Genomic DNA, 15,893 nt, shown 5'->3' on the forward strand with positions numbered 1-15,893 from the left:
TTTCTGACCTAGCTGGCCTCCGATGAGGAGAAAGGACGCAAACATGATGTTGTAGACAACCAGCACCCAGTTGATATCATCCGAGTCAAAATGAAGGGCCCCCTCAATATCCGGAAGCCCGAAGAGCACCGCCGAGAGTTGGAAAAGGTCCAGAAAGTTTACCAAGGTGGTCGTCAGAAGGATCAAGTTCAAGTCCACTTTCCGACTGGCTCTTTGACCGAGATGATAGGGCGGAACCCATTTTCGAGCCATGGTCAATTGCAAAGGCGGATGATTCGATCTTTTCTGCGTGTGTGTATAATGATGAGAACTGGTCTGGTCAAGACGGATCTTGCCCAACCCAGTCTTAGAAATGCCCCCTTTGCCCTGCCTGTACAAAGAAGTACCTTGGGGGAGCAGCTCGCTGGATCTCCCTCTCGGAGTCTATGTCGCATACGGAGACTTTACGGAGACTTTGCGGTACTTAGGGCTAGCTAGCAAGGATCTTTTTACGGCCGCTTTATGATGCGATCACCTTATGATTTCAGATAGGAGCGACACGCAAATCGACAATGGACCACATGCAAGACGCCTTGGAAATACTCAAATCAGTTCCCTTGATTGGTATGCTACATTCTCGAAGATCAGGATCACTGTGGTTTTTGGCTGACCCCATATTAAGACGGGCATAATGACTGGCCTCATCTCATCCGTGGTTTCTACGATAATCGGCTCGATGAACGCTTCGACTCTGGAAGGAGTCTAGTGGGCCATGTTGATTTGGAACGATTACGAAAAGGGATGTCAGGGGGTGCATTTTGGAGCGTCTACGTAGACTGGTGAGTTGCAGGAAAGCAATAATAGCCTGCTGGTCTTCTGGGCTCATCGATTTCTAAGCCCAGCAACGGATGACTTCGCGGATGATGCCTCTCATTTCGAAGCACTGAGGGACACCCTGCAGCAGATTGACTTGGTGTACCGACTTGTTGATCTATATGCGGACTCCATGGGCATTATTGAGAAATCCTCTGATATCATGCCTCTTTTCCAATCTCGCAAATTTGTCAGTCTCATTGGAGTGGAAGGACTCCATCAGATTGCCAACAGTCCCAGTGTACTCCGCTTGTACCACAGACTTGGTGTCCGCTACATCACCCTGGCGCATACTAAGAACAATCTCTACGCAGATAGTGCTGTAAGGATGGCCATCAGACTGAAGCACAAGGCGGCAGACTAACGGAACTGTAGACATCGAGTTTTCCGGTGCACGGAGGATTATCAGAGAAAGGCATCGCTATTGTCAGGGAAATGAACAGAGTCGGACTGTGAGACTTGTCTTGGCTTACGTACGTTACCATGCTGAGACTTGCCCCAGGATAATTGATCTTTCGCACACCAGCGAAGCAGTGATGCAGCAGGTGCTCGATTTATCAGAGGCTCCTGTCGTCTTCTCGCATTCCGCCGTGTAAGCCAGCACAATATTTCTTGGTTGCGGTGTCTTGTGATTAACATTCTCTTTTTTCCCCTTCTTCTTCTTCTAGGGCTTCCATTGTACCTCACGTTCGAAATGTCTCCGACGAAATCTTGCATAAATTGAAAACAAACAACGGCGTGATAATGATTACCTTCATACCCTCACTCATCCACGTCGACGCATCAAAAGCAAGCATCGACCACATCGTTGATCATATCATGTATGTTGGCGGCCTTATTGGTTATGACCATATTGGACTTGGGTCCGACTACGACGGCATGTTTAGCGCAGTCAAAGGAGTTGAGGATGTTGCCCAATACCCATTCTTGGTGGCCCAAATGCTTGAGCGCGGGATAGCCAGGTCGGATATTGAGAAAGTACTTGGACACAACGTGATACGCGTATTGAAGGATGTTGAAGCTCAGGCTATGATATGCAAAGCCCGTGATCCTGTATTACAGGAAGGAGTCAAGCAGCTGTGGAACGATAACTTCCGGGCAATGGTAGAACAGACATATCCGAGGGCCGAAAAGAGTCTCTCTACAAAGCGCTTGAATGTATCATAGCAGGTAGCAGCATACATACTTAGATTACCACACGGTCTAACCCGTCACCCCTGCCCCAAAGGAAACGGTGAAAGTAGTCATGATAGAACCACATTGTCCACAAGAGAACATCAAACACATTCAAGAACCACCCCGGCACGTTTCCATTTTCGTCGTTGAAATGATGGACCCCCTTCTGGATATAGAATGCCACACGCTGCCAGAAGCTGTCAAAAAGCCATTTTCCGATACGAAAGCGGGGATTTGGGACGGCTTTGAACGTGGGCTGAGACGCAAGTCTCTTTTGATAAAACTCGGGCAACGACTTCTCTTTCGCACCTTGGATCAAGAGACCCTAGCAAGAGGTTAGCCGGGCCTCAAGAAGGAAAGCACAAGTGAGCAGAAGCTGACCATGTATCGCTCAGAGGGCATTCTTTCATAGCTCGAGGCGATCTGGTGTCGTGCTATGAGCGTTATCACCGAAATTCTGGTCGAATCGCGCTGCAACGTAGCTGTAAGAACAGCGGTCTTGTACGCGATGCCACCTCTATCAATGATGAATGCCCGTTAGGTGGCGAAATGCTCGGTGTCAGGGACAAACTACTACTTTACCCTTCGGTTATGATCACTCGTCGCATGTCGTCCGGGCTCAAAAGGTACGCAACACCGTATACTGGAACGTCCTGTGCTGTAGCCAGGCGAATCCCTCCCATGGCAGGATCCGTGTACGGAACACCCATAACATCGAAACAGAGTGTATGGCTTTCAATGACTGCGACTTCCGACTTCAGAGGCTGTATTTGGCGTCTTTTGGTGAAGACATCGGACACCATGTTGGAGCCGTATCCAAAGTACCACTGCGGTAGTTCTGGCATGCTGCAAAGAGGCCGTGTATGTAGATCTTTCGAAAAATGAAAATATTTTTTGCTCATGTCCCCGGATACTTCAGGTACATGAAGCCCGCGCCCATTTTAATTGCTACCACCGGGCACTAATTACTGTATCTGCTACTATCGAGCAATTGTAGCCCGCTCATTTTGCCTAGGTACCTAGGTAACCACCAAGTCAGACCGGTTTCGGGGAGGAGCGTCAGAGTACCTTGGTGATAACAAGGACCGGATAGATGGACGAATATCTTAGCTCCCTGTCCAACTATGCTTGCAGATGATAAAGTCTTGCAATCATAACAGAGAAGCAAGACCGCCGCGATGAAACTGCGAGGAGCGAGAGCCACAAAGCCTTAACCGTTCACCATTCACACACTTTCTTCTCTCTCTCTCTCTCTCACACACACATACACAGACAGACATGAACCCATTTCTGTGGTGTAAAGCCAAACTGCTGGATACGAAGAGTCATGATACTGGGACTAGTACAAGTACCTTCGGGAAACCGTGCCGTGGGGGCGATATACAATATACCATATGCCATATACAATATACAATATCCCCGCTTCATCAGTCAAATGACGGAATTTTTGTCCATTCACAGATCTTCTTACTATGAACGCTCTAGGCTCAAACACAGGTGGCGGTCAAAGCAAGGCCCCGGATACTGGAGGCAAGCTTCGGACTGCTTGCGACGGCTGTCATGCAGCTAAGATTCGATGCACGGGGGGTATGCCATGTGCACGATGTTCGAGAGAGTAAGCAGTTCCGTGATAGATGATGAGTGAATCGACGGGTCATTGAAATGCATGTCTCGTTCACAGCGACTTAGTATGCCACTACAGCGCCAAGGCCAAGATTGGAAAGCCCCGAGGGAGCATGAACAAGAAGACCATCGAAAGGTTGCGACGCATGAGAGAAGAAGCAACAACAAAAACAACAGAAAAGGAACATACGGCGACAGCGAGCGCCCATCCAGGGCCTGCCTCTCCCGTTATCCCCCCGTTGCCCAGTTGCAATGGCGATTCGATATTCAACAGCCCCGATTCTTCTTCGGCCCATATCGACTTGGCTTCGTCGCCCTTTCAAGACTATATACTCCCAGATAGAGAGCTCGATGCCATGGGCGCATGGTGTGAGGGCCTGCTAGAAACATGTCTCGAAGATGTAAAGACTTCTCCTGATGCAAGAAGATGCGCAAAGCAGAGCTAATTCTAGGCCTGTAGAGTGCCCTAGCGTCTGTCAGTAATGTGAACTGCCAGCCAAAGCCTGACCACAACCCAGCCGTTGTCTCTACAGAATCTCAAATGCATGAAGCAGTGGTGACCGCCGCCACCACCAGGAGGCAGTCCTCGCTGTGTCTGTCACCTCCAGACTCGCAAAAGTCTTCCACGAGCCACGATTTCACGCCGGAGTCTCTCGTCGTTAGAGCAGCGGGCATGGGATACTCTTCGACTATGAACAAGTCAACCATGCCGTGCGGCCAGCCATCGTGCATGTGTTTTTCGATGTTGAGCAATCACCTGTGCACGCTGCAGGCTGCTTCTGCGGAGTCCGACCATTCCCATGCCCTCGACGCTCTCCTGAGTCAGTCGCAGCAAATCATCCCTTCCCTCAAGGAACTCTTTGAATGCCCGTCCTGTATGCTCGACGTGCAATTCCTGCTCTTGGTAAACATGATCTTATGCAGGCTATTGGCTTGGGCCCCTTTCTCAATCTGTGCATGTGAGGCAGGGCATATCTCTGTGGAAATTCGATTAGGGAAATACATCGCTTCGGCAGAGATTGGTGTTACCGTAACACGGATACTTTTGCAAAATTTCTTGGCTGATTGTGAGCAGATTATCACGATTTTCAAGAGAAGAGTAGACCAGTTTGGTTACAAAGGAGCAGACGGGGCGTATTTGAATCTGCAGCTGAGGAATCTCCATTTGGAGCTCGGTCGGCTGAGAGAAAGAATCGCCAAGCTATGAAATGTATATGTCTGAAGAGAAATCAATAAAATTCATAAACTGAGGTTTTCTTTATTTTCCTTGAAGGAAAAAAAAAGAAAAAAAAATTCCCATGTGATTATTCTCGTCGTGGTCACGCAAAACTTCACGATACATACATACTCGCCGAAAAGATGAGCGGGGGAAATAAAGAAACATATATTAGGATTTGTGTTATGACACAGCTCCAGCGCCATCGGTTTTTCAATAAATGGGAGTGTGTTTTGAGGTCCTCGAACTTGCTCAAAATAACAGCGTAAGAAGCTGTCAATACGTACTCGTTCGTGCAAGAAGAACCTTGGAAGAAAGCGGAGTTTTGAAAAAGCGGCGAGGTCAAGGGAAGTCAAGAAACATCGCATGAATCCGGTACCTGGTTCAGGATGGTAAAAGCGTTTATAAAGTCATATATAAATATTATACATAAAAGAACGAAGGAGGGTATACATGCAATTTCAAGATTCACTCCCACAGATCACGCTCATTAGTAGAAACGACAGTTCTCTTCTTCGATCTCTTCTTCTTATTACTACTTCCCGGCCACCACGATGACGATGGCGATGAAGATGAAAATGGCCATGGTAAAGAGAACGACGAGGAGGAAGATAACCATGTACGTGGGTCAAGTCGGCTCCTTTTTGATGGTATTAAATAGTCTTGTATAATTTTCGGGACGTATTGCTTATAGCTCCCTCTCTTCGGGCTCCAGATATTTGTTAGCCAGGACGGGAGAAGTGTGGAGGGCTTTTTGTTGGATGAGAATGGCCATGGCCAGGCCGATTTTCGAGTAGTAGTTATAGTAGCAGTAGACGAACTAGGGGTGATGGTTGTTGATCTGCGAAAGATATCAAACCAGCTACTGCTACTGCTAACACCGGTTTTTTTCTGTTTCTTTTTCCGCTTCTCAAATCGAGAAATTATGCGGTCAAAATGCTGTTCGCGACGCTTCGCTTGCTGTCTGTGCTGAATCTTGCGCCATTCTTGTTGCTCGCTCGGGTCAAGGCACCAGACAACTATATCGCCTCGTCGTCGCCAGTCATCATGCCAGGCTGTGTTCCAAGTTCGCCAGCATTCACCATACGAGCTACTGCGTAATGTCGTGCGAATTGTAGGTTCAAGCTGCGCGAAGAAGACTAGGTAGTCCGGCCACTCGTGGTAGAGAGGTTCTTTTAGCGGATGTGCTTTTTGATGGGAGTAGTAGGCCGTCGGGGGAGATCGAGGAGGTAATGTGGACATGTACGACGGTCGTCGTCGCATGTGCCAGAGACCGCCAATCATATGGTGTTGTAAGAAACCGGCTGGATCTGCATAGAATTGATCCGCTTCATCAAGGTAGATTTTTTTTTCCGTTTCGTTTAGCCCAACAGGTGGTTCGCAGGATAGAGCCCATGCCTCGATTGAAGGGAAAACAAAATGCGATCGCCAAGGTGTGCTATGACAGGGCATGAGGAACCCGACAGACATATTCTTCGCTGCGTAATGTGCGGCCCTGTAAGATTCTTCATACAAAGGATGTGGAACAAGAGAGGCCCCAGAGCTATCTTGATGCGCCTCGTGTCGTTCACGCAAATAGGACAGAACTTCCACCGGACCAGAACCGTGGATCAGCGTGGTATAATAAGCGACAAAAATATTGACAAGAATGAGAAATAGCAAGATAAGTCTCTGCGGTAAGTAAGCGTTCGAGGAAGAAGTAATAGCAGGAAGAAAAGACGAGACAAGCGGCTCAGCCGCCAAAATGTGCAAAGCAGGTAGCAATGGATATATGAATCTGACTTCCTTGTGCGCAATGATAGAAAGTACGGCCGGCATAGCAAGGCACACAGAGGCTAGTTGAAATTTGATCAACGCCCGCCTGTCACGCGGTGTTGTATCACTCAGGCGCAAGGATTTGTAGACGCCAAAAATGCCAAAAGGGAGAGCTGTGGTGAGGAGTAATGGGAAGCCTTGTGAGAGGTAGTAATGCCAGTCGTTGTGACCGTAGAAGATGGCAATTGATTGGGCGACGTTGATGTAAAGGAATTTGAAGACAGGGAAAGCCCATTCACCGTAGAAGAGACGGTCAATTAGAGTTGAAAGACCAAGAACTGCGGATCTGTAAAATTATAAGACTCAAGCCAATAAGTGATTACTGGTTCATATTAGAATTGCTTACCCGCAAAGTGCTGCCTCTCGCAAAAGTATCAGGAATGCTGATCGTGGGCTATTATAGATGGCAAAACCGGCGACACACACCCAGATGATTACGTTTGTAGGGCGTAGAACACACGCCAGCGCTGCGAGCAAGAGAGATTTCCGAAGGCTGGACAGTGCTACCGTTAGAAACATGATGGTAAATATGTCGCCATCGAGTCCGGGCCATCTGTACCTTGACTGCCGACTCATGCTTTCAAGAGTCTCATCTGCATCATCTGTTGTATCATCGTCCTCTTTCTCGTCATCTTTGATATCGAGAAACCAGTCCCACGGCCAAAAGTATAGTGCAACCACTGTCAAAGTGGTCTCTGCACAGTTAGAGAATGTCCTAGTTGAACAGAACCATTGCCAGGGGTTTAGGGCAGTCAATGCAAGCTATGAGAGGGAAAGGTATTAGGCATTGCACTACTAAGCATAACAACATGGATGCATCCTTACCGTAGCCCATGCGCCGTAGCTATCGTGCCCATACACCTTGCTGGCCAGCTTCCATGTAAAGTAGTCCCCCGTTGCGGCGATGACGGCTTGTGCAACCTTGGGCGCTGCAATAAGAAACTCTGCCGAGTTGAGGGAGGACAGCTGGACGATCCACGCAATTGATCCGACAATATAATAAACGACGGCAAAAAAGAGGGGATGAATAGAGGATCGTAGTTCGTGTTTCCATTCCTAGGCACGCAAGCACACTTGTCAGTCGCTATATCCAATCGACAATCGAAGGGAGAAACGCGCTCACCCATGTAATCCAAGCACCACTGTCCCTGCCAAATGCGACTTGCCATGCGGGCTCTAGCGATTGGAAGAACTCATCAGGCTGGAAAAAGGTGCGCACGCTGAGGGCATTGACAATGCGGAATGCGACGAGAAACAACAAGATGTTCTGGGGCGTTGCCTGCGACCTGGCACGACGCCTCAGCCGGTAAACGGAAGCGGCCAAGGCGCTGCTGGCGTCACTTGACGCGAGAGACTGCTCTGAAGCTTCCATGGATGTGATGCATTCCGCGCAGTTAGTGAGGTGGTGAACAGTGAATTGCCAGTTGGAGAAGCAATGCAGGTTGGGAAAGGGAAGGTCCCAAAAGGGGAAGGCGGGCGACGGCAATGGCGAGTAACCCCGCTAATACGTAATGGTTTAGCCTGCATCAATCACAGACAGTAATAGTAAGTCACATGATATACATAGTGCTTAACTACATATAAGCGACAGGAAGACACAGCATAAGTTAACAACTCCTTAAGTCAAAATAATTTTAATTCTCATGCAAATATACAGTATAAAATAGCATAGCACCAAATGATCACTGCAAGCAATGCACGTATTCCCCTGTAGTAAGAATGTCACATGACTCCACGCTAGCACCGACAGCCAATCAGCGGCTGTAAATTCGCGCTGACATTCCGAGCCGGCACGCGGGCCAATCAGAAGGCGCTCACCGGGCCGGCTTCTCCGTCCGCCGGGAAGTTCGTGGTTGGCAACGGTTGCACCTGCACTTAGAGGTCTAGCTCAAGCGTCATGATGGATCTTTGCATTTTTTGGGGCCGCCTTCCATTGGTTTCGCACTCACCTTCGCCCTTGCTGTGGGAAGATATAAGACGCTGACCAGCCTCTGTTCAGCTGTGCCCTCTCTCTCTCTCCCGCTCTCGTCATCGCACTTCTCAACACTGGAGAGTCATCATCATCGCAGTTACCCCGCCTTACGTTGAATAACATTCAGTTCGTTGACGTTCAACGCCAGACCAAACCTTTCCACATCGCCTCTCACCATGTCTCCCATTGCAATTGGGACGCAAGACGCGAACGGCGCCCCCAAATACAACGAGTCTACCTATCACGCGGCAACCACCGACGCCGCAATCGCTGCCGAGCATGAATACGCCGCTCACAATTACCATCCTTTGCCCGTCGTCTTCGCTCGTGCGTTGGGCACCTCGGTGTGGGATCCCGAGGGTCGCCACTACCTGGACTTTCTGTCCGCATACTCTGCTGTCAATCAAGGCCACTGCCACCCTGAGCTCGTGAAGGCTCTGGTGGACCAAGCATCCAAATTGACCCTGAGTTCACGTGCTTTCTATAACGATGTCTTTCCCAAGTTCGCCGAATTCGTGACCAAGTTCTTTGGTTTCGACATGGTCCTTCCCATGAACACCGGCGCCGAAGCTGTGGAGACTGGTATCAAGATTGCCCGGAAATGGGGTTACAAAGTAAAGGGCATTCCCGAAAACCAAGCCATTGTGCTCAGTGCTGAAAACAACTTCCACGGTAGAACGGTAAGCTGGCAGACTTCGATCATACAATTCCCGCCGTTCGCTAACAATTTTCCCCTGTAGTTCGCTGCTATTTCCTTGTCTTCGGACCCCGAGTCACGGGATAACTATGGCCCGTACCTGCCAAATATCGGGCACAGTATTCCTGGTACCGAAAAGCCAATCGTCTATAATGACAAGGCTTCGCTGCGCGAGGCTTTTGACAAGGCAGGCTCTAACCTCGCTGCATTCCTGGTGGAACCCATTCAAGGTGAAGCAGGCATTGTCGTCCCGGATGACGATTATTTGCAAGAGGCCCGTGCCCTGTGCGATAAGCACAATGTGCTGCTCATCTGTGATGAGATCCAAACAGGTATCGCCCGTACCGGAAAGCTTCTTTGCCATGAGTGGAGCGGCATCAAGCCCGACCTAGTGCTGCTTGGAAAGGCAATCTCTGGAGGAATGTACCCTGTCTCCTGTGTGCTTGGCAAAAAGGAAATCATGCTCACAGTTGAGGCTGGCACGCACGGTTCGACTTACGGAGGCAATCCGCTTGGTTCGGCTGTTGCCATCCGAGCTCTGGAGATCATCCGCGATGAGAACATGGTGCAGCGGGCTGAAGAGCTTGGTAAAATCTTCCGTGATGGATTGGAGGCAATCAAGAGCCCTCTTGTTCAGACAGTACGCGGCAAGGGACTGCTAAATGCTATTGTCATTGACGAGAGCAAAACAAACGGTCACTCAGCGTGGGATCTCTGCATGTTGATGAAGACCAAGGGATTGCTGGTATGTTTCCTTTTTTTTTTCTTCTCCTTCGTCATTCTTGGTTGTGTCTTGCATGAAAATATTTACCTGCTGCTAAATTAATGGGAATACAAAAATTTGAGACTGACTGTATCGATTCAGGCCAAACCGACTCACCAGAACATCATCCGTCTGGCACCTCCCCTTGTCATCACAAAAGAAGAAATCAAGAGCGCTCTTGACATTATCAAGCAGTCTCTCGAAGAGCTTCCTACTCTTTCTGGAAAGAAAGAAGATGCTGTTATTCCTCCCCCGGAGAAAAAAGTCAAGATCGGAGTCGATAATTAGACGCCATCTTAGATGTGCTCAACCGACATTGCACGGCTTGTAGCTCGAGTCCGAGCCGGCATGCTTGAGCCCTGCCTGCTTGCCACGGGAACCATACCCAGTTGGTAAAGCGTATCGCAGACGGAGCATTCAGAAGAACAAAGTAAGGTTGCCAAAAATGATCGACTGTGGCAAGATTATATAAAATAGTCGTATGCCAGTTGCCGGTGTTGTTTGTGCATGACAAATGCCCACGCTCAGCAAGAGCGTAGTTATGTGAGCAGGAGCCAGGCAGAGTTGCATGCGACATGCCGTACGGGACGCCTGCTTATGTACCTCTCTCTCGCTGTTGACAGTGGGAGGGATATTATTACAGGGCATGAATAATGCCGCACCTTGACAGTCAGGGGACGAGGGGTTGTAGAGCTATTAAATAAATACCGCATACTCTCATTACTGATCACGTGGTAATCCAAGTTTGAATTATCCTAGTTGACAACAAATCCTCCAATATAAATTCGTATTATTGCTACATATATCTAAATTAACACATGCATTCAGCCTGATGCACCTGACCCCGCAATGTCTCCTGACTGTGCAGAGCCAATGGATTTATTACTAGATATCATCACTCGGTCAGACGGAGAGACCAATAGCCAGTAAACTGTAATTATTCCCTTTATATATAGCCACTATAGAGCAGACAGCAAATTGAAGTTTAATCCTCGTCTAACCATCCGCAGCCGGGATTTGTCCGTCCAGATTCCACAAATTTCCTAATTGGGTAATTAGGGCTCGCGAACGTAGGTGGCTGTCTCATATCTCTGTTATAAATATGGTGTGCGGTATTGTTACAATTGTATTCTTCTTGGCTACTGTTAGTGTCACATATGACAAGCTGGCTGTTGATAGGCAGCTGTTTTGTATCTCTTTGCTCATCAGTTGCGCACGATTCTTACTTACGATCGGGTCTGTACTATTATTTTATGGATCAGGGCCAGATTGCCGTGTTGGGTACGCCGTTGAGTCTGTGGGGATAAGGTGAGTTTGTTAGTGAGTGTTTCTTTGCAAGGTTGATGTTTGACGGTCTGGTTTATGAACAATATCAAAATGAAAACGTAGCGTTTTAGAATCATGGCGTTAGTTACATATAAAAAGTCTGGCTTTATACATTCTCGTAGCTAGAACTCGGTCACAACGAATTAAAGAATTTGCTAAAATATAACGATACATGTCTATTTAGTTATGACCATATGCATGTGCCTAGCTAGACTAGTTATAGTAGTTGCATGACTGTTACTTCAGTCCGTTGAAATATTGATTCAATGGAATGTGGCAAAGAATGCACCAGGCTGGGTTCATCTTTGAATCCCTAACCTTTCCTGTCACAAGGATGAACCTTGGAAGCCTCGGAATAACGTGACAGACCTCATCAACTACTGTGTTACTGAACGGTTCATCTTGTCTGCTGTAACCACGGTAGGGGAGGCGTACTTACTTACTATATGAACTACGGAGTAACGTGAGATTAGACAAGAAGCACTCTATCAACAAGATAGGCAACACCAAAAGGTATAACTAATGATCATCAATTATCTTATCTAAACGTATGCACATACCATGGTATCCCTTTCTCCTATCTAAGAAACAAACCCCTTGCTTCCCGTGATCGCTTTAGAGTTTCACTCCCCTCGATCGTACGGCGTTTGTTCTATATTTACGCAGGTGATTGGAGGAAAAATAAAAAGAGTATAAAGGACGGATGAAAAACAAAGAAGCACCGCAGATTAAAATCAAGTACGTAGTAAGCGAGATAACCTTTACTGTTCTTTGCCGTATTGGGAAATTAGGGCTTCATGGCTGAATCATTCCCAAGGTTTCCGTTCCTGTTTTTGCGCCAGGAGACAAGGCACTAGTTTTGGTTTTAGGAAGGGGACTATTTGCTTTAGATCTATAATAAATACGTAGAACACCGTCTCTTTTAAAAAAAGTAGGTATTAGCTGTAGAAAAAAAAAAGGGACTGCAACGTTCGGAATATGACTGTAATTCAGTGTGGACGACCACCGGTTTTCTGATATGTACGCAATCATCTGGTTCTATGGAGTGATACATAGTATCACTGTTTTCTGCGTATCTATATAAATAGAAAGACCCAGTTAAGTTTATTCAAGGGGTGACCACTATGAAAACATGGCCGGAGCGTGTTTCACTCTGGTTCTTTGACTGTGCACAGACACACGGCTAGGGGCATAAAGGAAGGGCTGCATGCGTCCATAGCCCATCCCCGGGCTATTTTCTGCGTTTATATTTGTTTATGTTTGTTTGTTTCCAGTCTTTTTTCTCTTTCAAGGTAGTTTATTCAATATATTTTCAGATTTCCAATTTTTACACTTCTTCGGCGTTTATAGACATTCAAAGAAACTTTTACCTCGCTGATTTGTTCCTACTTTTCTCCGGGTGACCGCCATCGGAATGCTGTACAACTCCTGGTTGCTCAGTACGGAGACAAATGCATAACGACCACTGAACATACCTGGAATGTCCGATACTTCGGAAAGGAAAGAAGAAAGAATAGCTTTCCGCCCCGTCCGAGTGCAACTGAGCTCCCGGTCATATTTACTTCCGCACGACTTGTTTGATTTGTTTATATTTGTGCATCTTGTCGTCATAGAAGGCAACTCCCCAGACAAGGGCTACAAAGGATCCTAGGAGCCTGTTTTTGCTTCTTGAAGTCTTGCTGACCGAGTCCCATACAAAAGCACATGATACCAGCCCGTGTTGAAACAGTCTGATAGAATAAAAACCACCAAGCACTCTTTCATATCTCAAATAAGTTTCAAAACATCCTGGAACATACCCACACAATGTCACAACCATCAGAACTACCAACGGGCCCTGTCATTGGCGCCACAGTTATCAACGAATCGAGTGCAACTCAACCGAAGAAAGAAGGATGGCAAGCTCAAGTACCGTCATGTCCTATAACGGGTTCACCGACAATTCAATTCCTTCCAGAACCTACCGCAGACTTCGACCCTCATATTGGCGCCAAACCGTGCTCCCCCTTTTATGCTCATGACGACAATAACACATCACTCGAATATCTCAAAAACGAAGCCACCATAGCCGCACAAAGATATGGCTCGAACGACCTTGAAAGCGGCGTCCCGTCCACACCTCGAAAACGCTCGCTAGATGTTCATGGCCGTGTGCGATGCTCGAAGCTCTGGGCTGAGAAGAAGAGGAGATGCGATTACCTGTCATCGCTGACCAGGAGACAGCGTCTGATAGTGAAGCTTGTGTTGGCGCTAATAATTATTGGCGCCATGATTGGCATTGCAATGGGCATCACGGTAGCCGTGGGAGGAGGGGTGTGGAAGTCAGCCAATGTGAAAGGCACTCTCGGCAGGTAGTGCCTGATGAAGTATATCACTAGAACAGGCTAAGCTATATACCACGTCAATCCTTTTTAAATGCCTTTTGTCTCTTGTTGGGGGTTAAACGACGCAAGACTTGTCAGAAGTAAGTGGCCTGGCATCTTCCGAGCATAATACGGGGAAAGCGTGTCTTTGTGGCGTTTCATTTTGTGCATCGTGCATTGGAGACGATGGGCTTGATTCACATAAATACGGCGATCATCAAATTGCCTCTACCCAGTAAGTGACTTACTACATACTTAAGTTTAGAAAAGATGGCCCCAGCACAGACTATCCGGATAATCATGGCTCCGGGCTCCTCTAGACCGTCACGTGATGCACTCTATTTCTACGCGCACAACTGGGCCGCAAATTTCTTTCTTTCCTTTTTTTTTTCTTTCTTCAATCAAAAAAGCTTAACAGAATCAGCCACGACCATCGTCCAGTCCTTTCTCCACGACGATGTGTTGCCATGACCCTCCTGGGTCAGTGATTCTGGAGACTAATATTCCTCGATAGGAAGTTTCTCATCCGTTGAGTCCTCTTCAGTGAGGGCGATGGATGGGGAATGCTGATGACGGGAAACATCCAATGCAAGAACCATGGTTAGAGACAAGTATGACAGGGCTTGCGGGTGGCTTACATAGTTCATTGCGAGCGAGTACCCTTCGTAGTCGGCGTATACATAAAGCTCATTCATTGTCGTAGGCGCGAGTGTCATCACGAGGCGTCTGGCCAGGCCGTGCTTGCTGAATGTTATCCAATTCACGCGACTAGATATGTCGCGAGGCGGCATTCACCAACCATTTATACATTAGAAGCAAATGGACAGCATTCAGGTTGCCTGCATTGCCCATGAAATTGAGACGTTGAGCGCGTAGAGAAAGCACGGCGAGCGGAATGTTATGACCTTGTCATTCCAGAGCACGCAAAACTGTGCCGTCGAATCGCAAAACTGCCTGCCCACAATTCAAAGTACAACGTGGACAAAAATTGCGTCTAGCTGGATGCCTGTCATTCTTCATTGCATTCTCTGCGCTCCTACGCGCTTTCTATGGCTCATTCTTGTTGTGATGGGTCCGCGTTGAGCTGCATTCCATATTTCGGATGAAGCGCCCACGATGTCTGCGAAAGCAGATAAAGCTGCCCAACTGCGCAGTCTTTTGTCTCTTTCCTTCTTTTTGATTAGCGATAGCGTCGACGATAATCAGTTGTTACAGTCGTCATTCGTAGATTTTGTTTTTGTTGTTTGCTTATTTGTCCCTCCGTTGGACCAGTCACTCATTTTTTGCTTCTTCGTGCCCTCTGTTCCCGCAACGATATTTGCCAAGTCAAGAATATGAAGAGCGTCTACACAGCAATCCCGTTGGCCCTGTTGGCTGCTGTCGCCCAGGCTGAGCTCCATCTGTCTGGCCAACATAAGCAATCCCGCGATGTGGGACTTGCCAGTGATGGCGGCCATGATTTCCTAGGTGATAGTAGTGAAGACGGGGATTTCCTGGGCGATACTCATGATCACGACTTCTTTGGCAACGGCTTCGATCATCCTAAAAATAATGGTCCTGATACGTCTGATTTCGAATCATCATGGAAGAATTCTGCCATTGGTGGCCCGCATAACTTCAATCAGCAAAATGGTGGTCCATACACTGACTCAGGCCATAACGAGATTGATGACGGTATCAACAGTGACAATATTGTTATTACCCAAGTGAGCAATCAACAAGCGGAACAGGCCACTGAGGGCACATACATTACTCCGGAGCCAGACCATCCCCAGGATGCACCTTCGCCTCCTGCCGAGCACCAGCCTGAGCAACTGCCACCACAGCAACATTCGGACCCTAAGCAGGCTGTTCCTGAGACTGTTCCTAGTGAGCCTGAGACTGTTCCTACTAAGCCTGAGACTCCGGTCGACACCTCTGAAGATGTATCTGAGGTGGCATATCAGCCAACCGCCGCCCCTCACGATCCAGCCCCAAGCTTTGCACCTGAACCTGCAGCTCCTATTCAAGCGCCAGCTTCAAGCTTTGCACCTGAACCTGCAGCTTCTATTCAAGCGCCAGCTCCAAGCTTTGCACCTGAACCTGCAGCT

The 15,893-nt window shown here is 47.9% G+C and overlaps 7 protein-coding genes across 7 annotated transcripts in view; 5 read left to right on the plus strand and 2 right to left on the minus strand.

Annotated features, from left to right (window-relative positions):
- Nucleotides 1–90: 90 nt before the first annotated feature.
- Nucleotides 91–2,019, plus strand: UA08_08298 (hypothetical protein; the record flags this gene model as incomplete). The annotated part of the gene is made up of 7 exons (XM_020263206.1): nt 91–291; nt 528–603; nt 662–818; nt 877–1,174; nt 1,228–1,304; nt 1,355–1,444; nt 1,521–2,019. The coding sequence occupies 7 exons, from the start codon at nt 91–93 to the stop codon at nt 2,017–2,019; spliced, it is 1,398 nt and encodes a 465-aa protein (XP_020116774.1).
- Nucleotides 2,020–2,063: 44 nt separating this feature from the next.
- UA08_08299 (hypothetical protein) lies at nt 2,064–2,873 on the minus strand (the record flags this gene model as incomplete). The annotated part of the gene is made up of 4 exons (XM_020263207.1): nt 2,064–2,069; nt 2,129–2,353; nt 2,410–2,545; nt 2,611–2,873. The coding sequence occupies 4 exons, from the start codon at nt 2,871–2,873 to the stop codon at nt 2,064–2,066; spliced, it is 630 nt and encodes a 209-aa protein (XP_020116610.1).
- Nucleotides 2,874–3,500: 627 nt separating this feature from the next.
- On the plus strand, nt 3,501–4,858 carry UA08_08300 (hypothetical protein; the record flags this gene model as incomplete). The annotated part of the gene is made up of 3 exons (XM_020263208.1): nt 3,501–3,615; nt 3,718–4,052; nt 4,112–4,858. 3 exons carry the CDS (start codon nt 3,501–3,503, stop codon nt 4,856–4,858), a joined length of 1,197 nt encoding a protein of 398 aa, XP_020116633.1.
- A 697-nt stretch (nt 4,859–5,555) lies between these two features.
- On the minus strand, nt 5,556–8,054 carry UA08_08301 (GPI mannosyltransferase 3; the record flags this gene model as incomplete). Its single annotated transcript, XM_020263209.1, has 5 exons — nt 5,556–5,687; nt 5,747–6,968; nt 7,029–7,444; nt 7,508–7,738; nt 7,806–8,054. 5 exons carry the CDS (start codon nt 8,052–8,054, stop codon nt 5,556–5,558), a joined length of 2,250 nt encoding a protein of 749 aa, XP_020116631.1.
- A 776-nt stretch (nt 8,055–8,830) lies between these two features.
- Nucleotides 8,831–10,402, plus strand: UA08_08302 (Ornithine aminotransferase; the record flags this gene model as incomplete). The annotated part of the gene is made up of 3 exons (XM_020263210.1): nt 8,831–9,334; nt 9,395–10,096; nt 10,217–10,402. 3 exons carry the CDS (start codon nt 8,831–8,833, stop codon nt 10,400–10,402), a joined length of 1,392 nt encoding a protein of 463 aa, XP_020116632.1.
- A 2,844-nt stretch (nt 10,403–13,246) lies between these two features.
- UA08_08303 (hypothetical protein) lies at nt 13,247–14,123 on the plus strand (the record flags this gene model as incomplete). Its single annotated transcript, XM_020263211.1, has 3 exons — nt 13,247–13,791; nt 13,824–13,904; nt 14,069–14,123. 3 exons carry the CDS (start codon nt 13,247–13,249, stop codon nt 14,121–14,123), a joined length of 681 nt encoding a protein of 226 aa, XP_020116636.1.
- Nucleotides 14,124–15,137: 1,014 nt separating this feature from the next.
- The window catches only part of UA08_08304 (hypothetical protein), a gene marked incomplete at both ends in the record, with an annotated part of 1,863 nt that continues 1,107 nt past the window's right edge, over nt 15,138–15,893 (plus strand). The window contains one exon of the mRNA XM_020263212.1: nt 15,138–15,728. Within this exon, the coding sequence (XP_020116637.1) occupies nt 15,138–15,728 (591 nt within the window). The remainder of the gene's footprint in view (nt 15,729–15,893) is intronic.

Source organism: Talaromyces atroroseus (assembly GCF_001907595.1).
Source record: "Talaromyces atroroseus strain IBT 11181 chromosome Unknown scaffold_13, whole genome shotgun sequence".
NCBI lineage: Eukaryota > Fungi > Ascomycota > Eurotiomycetes > Eurotiales > Trichocomaceae > Talaromyces > Talaromyces atroroseus.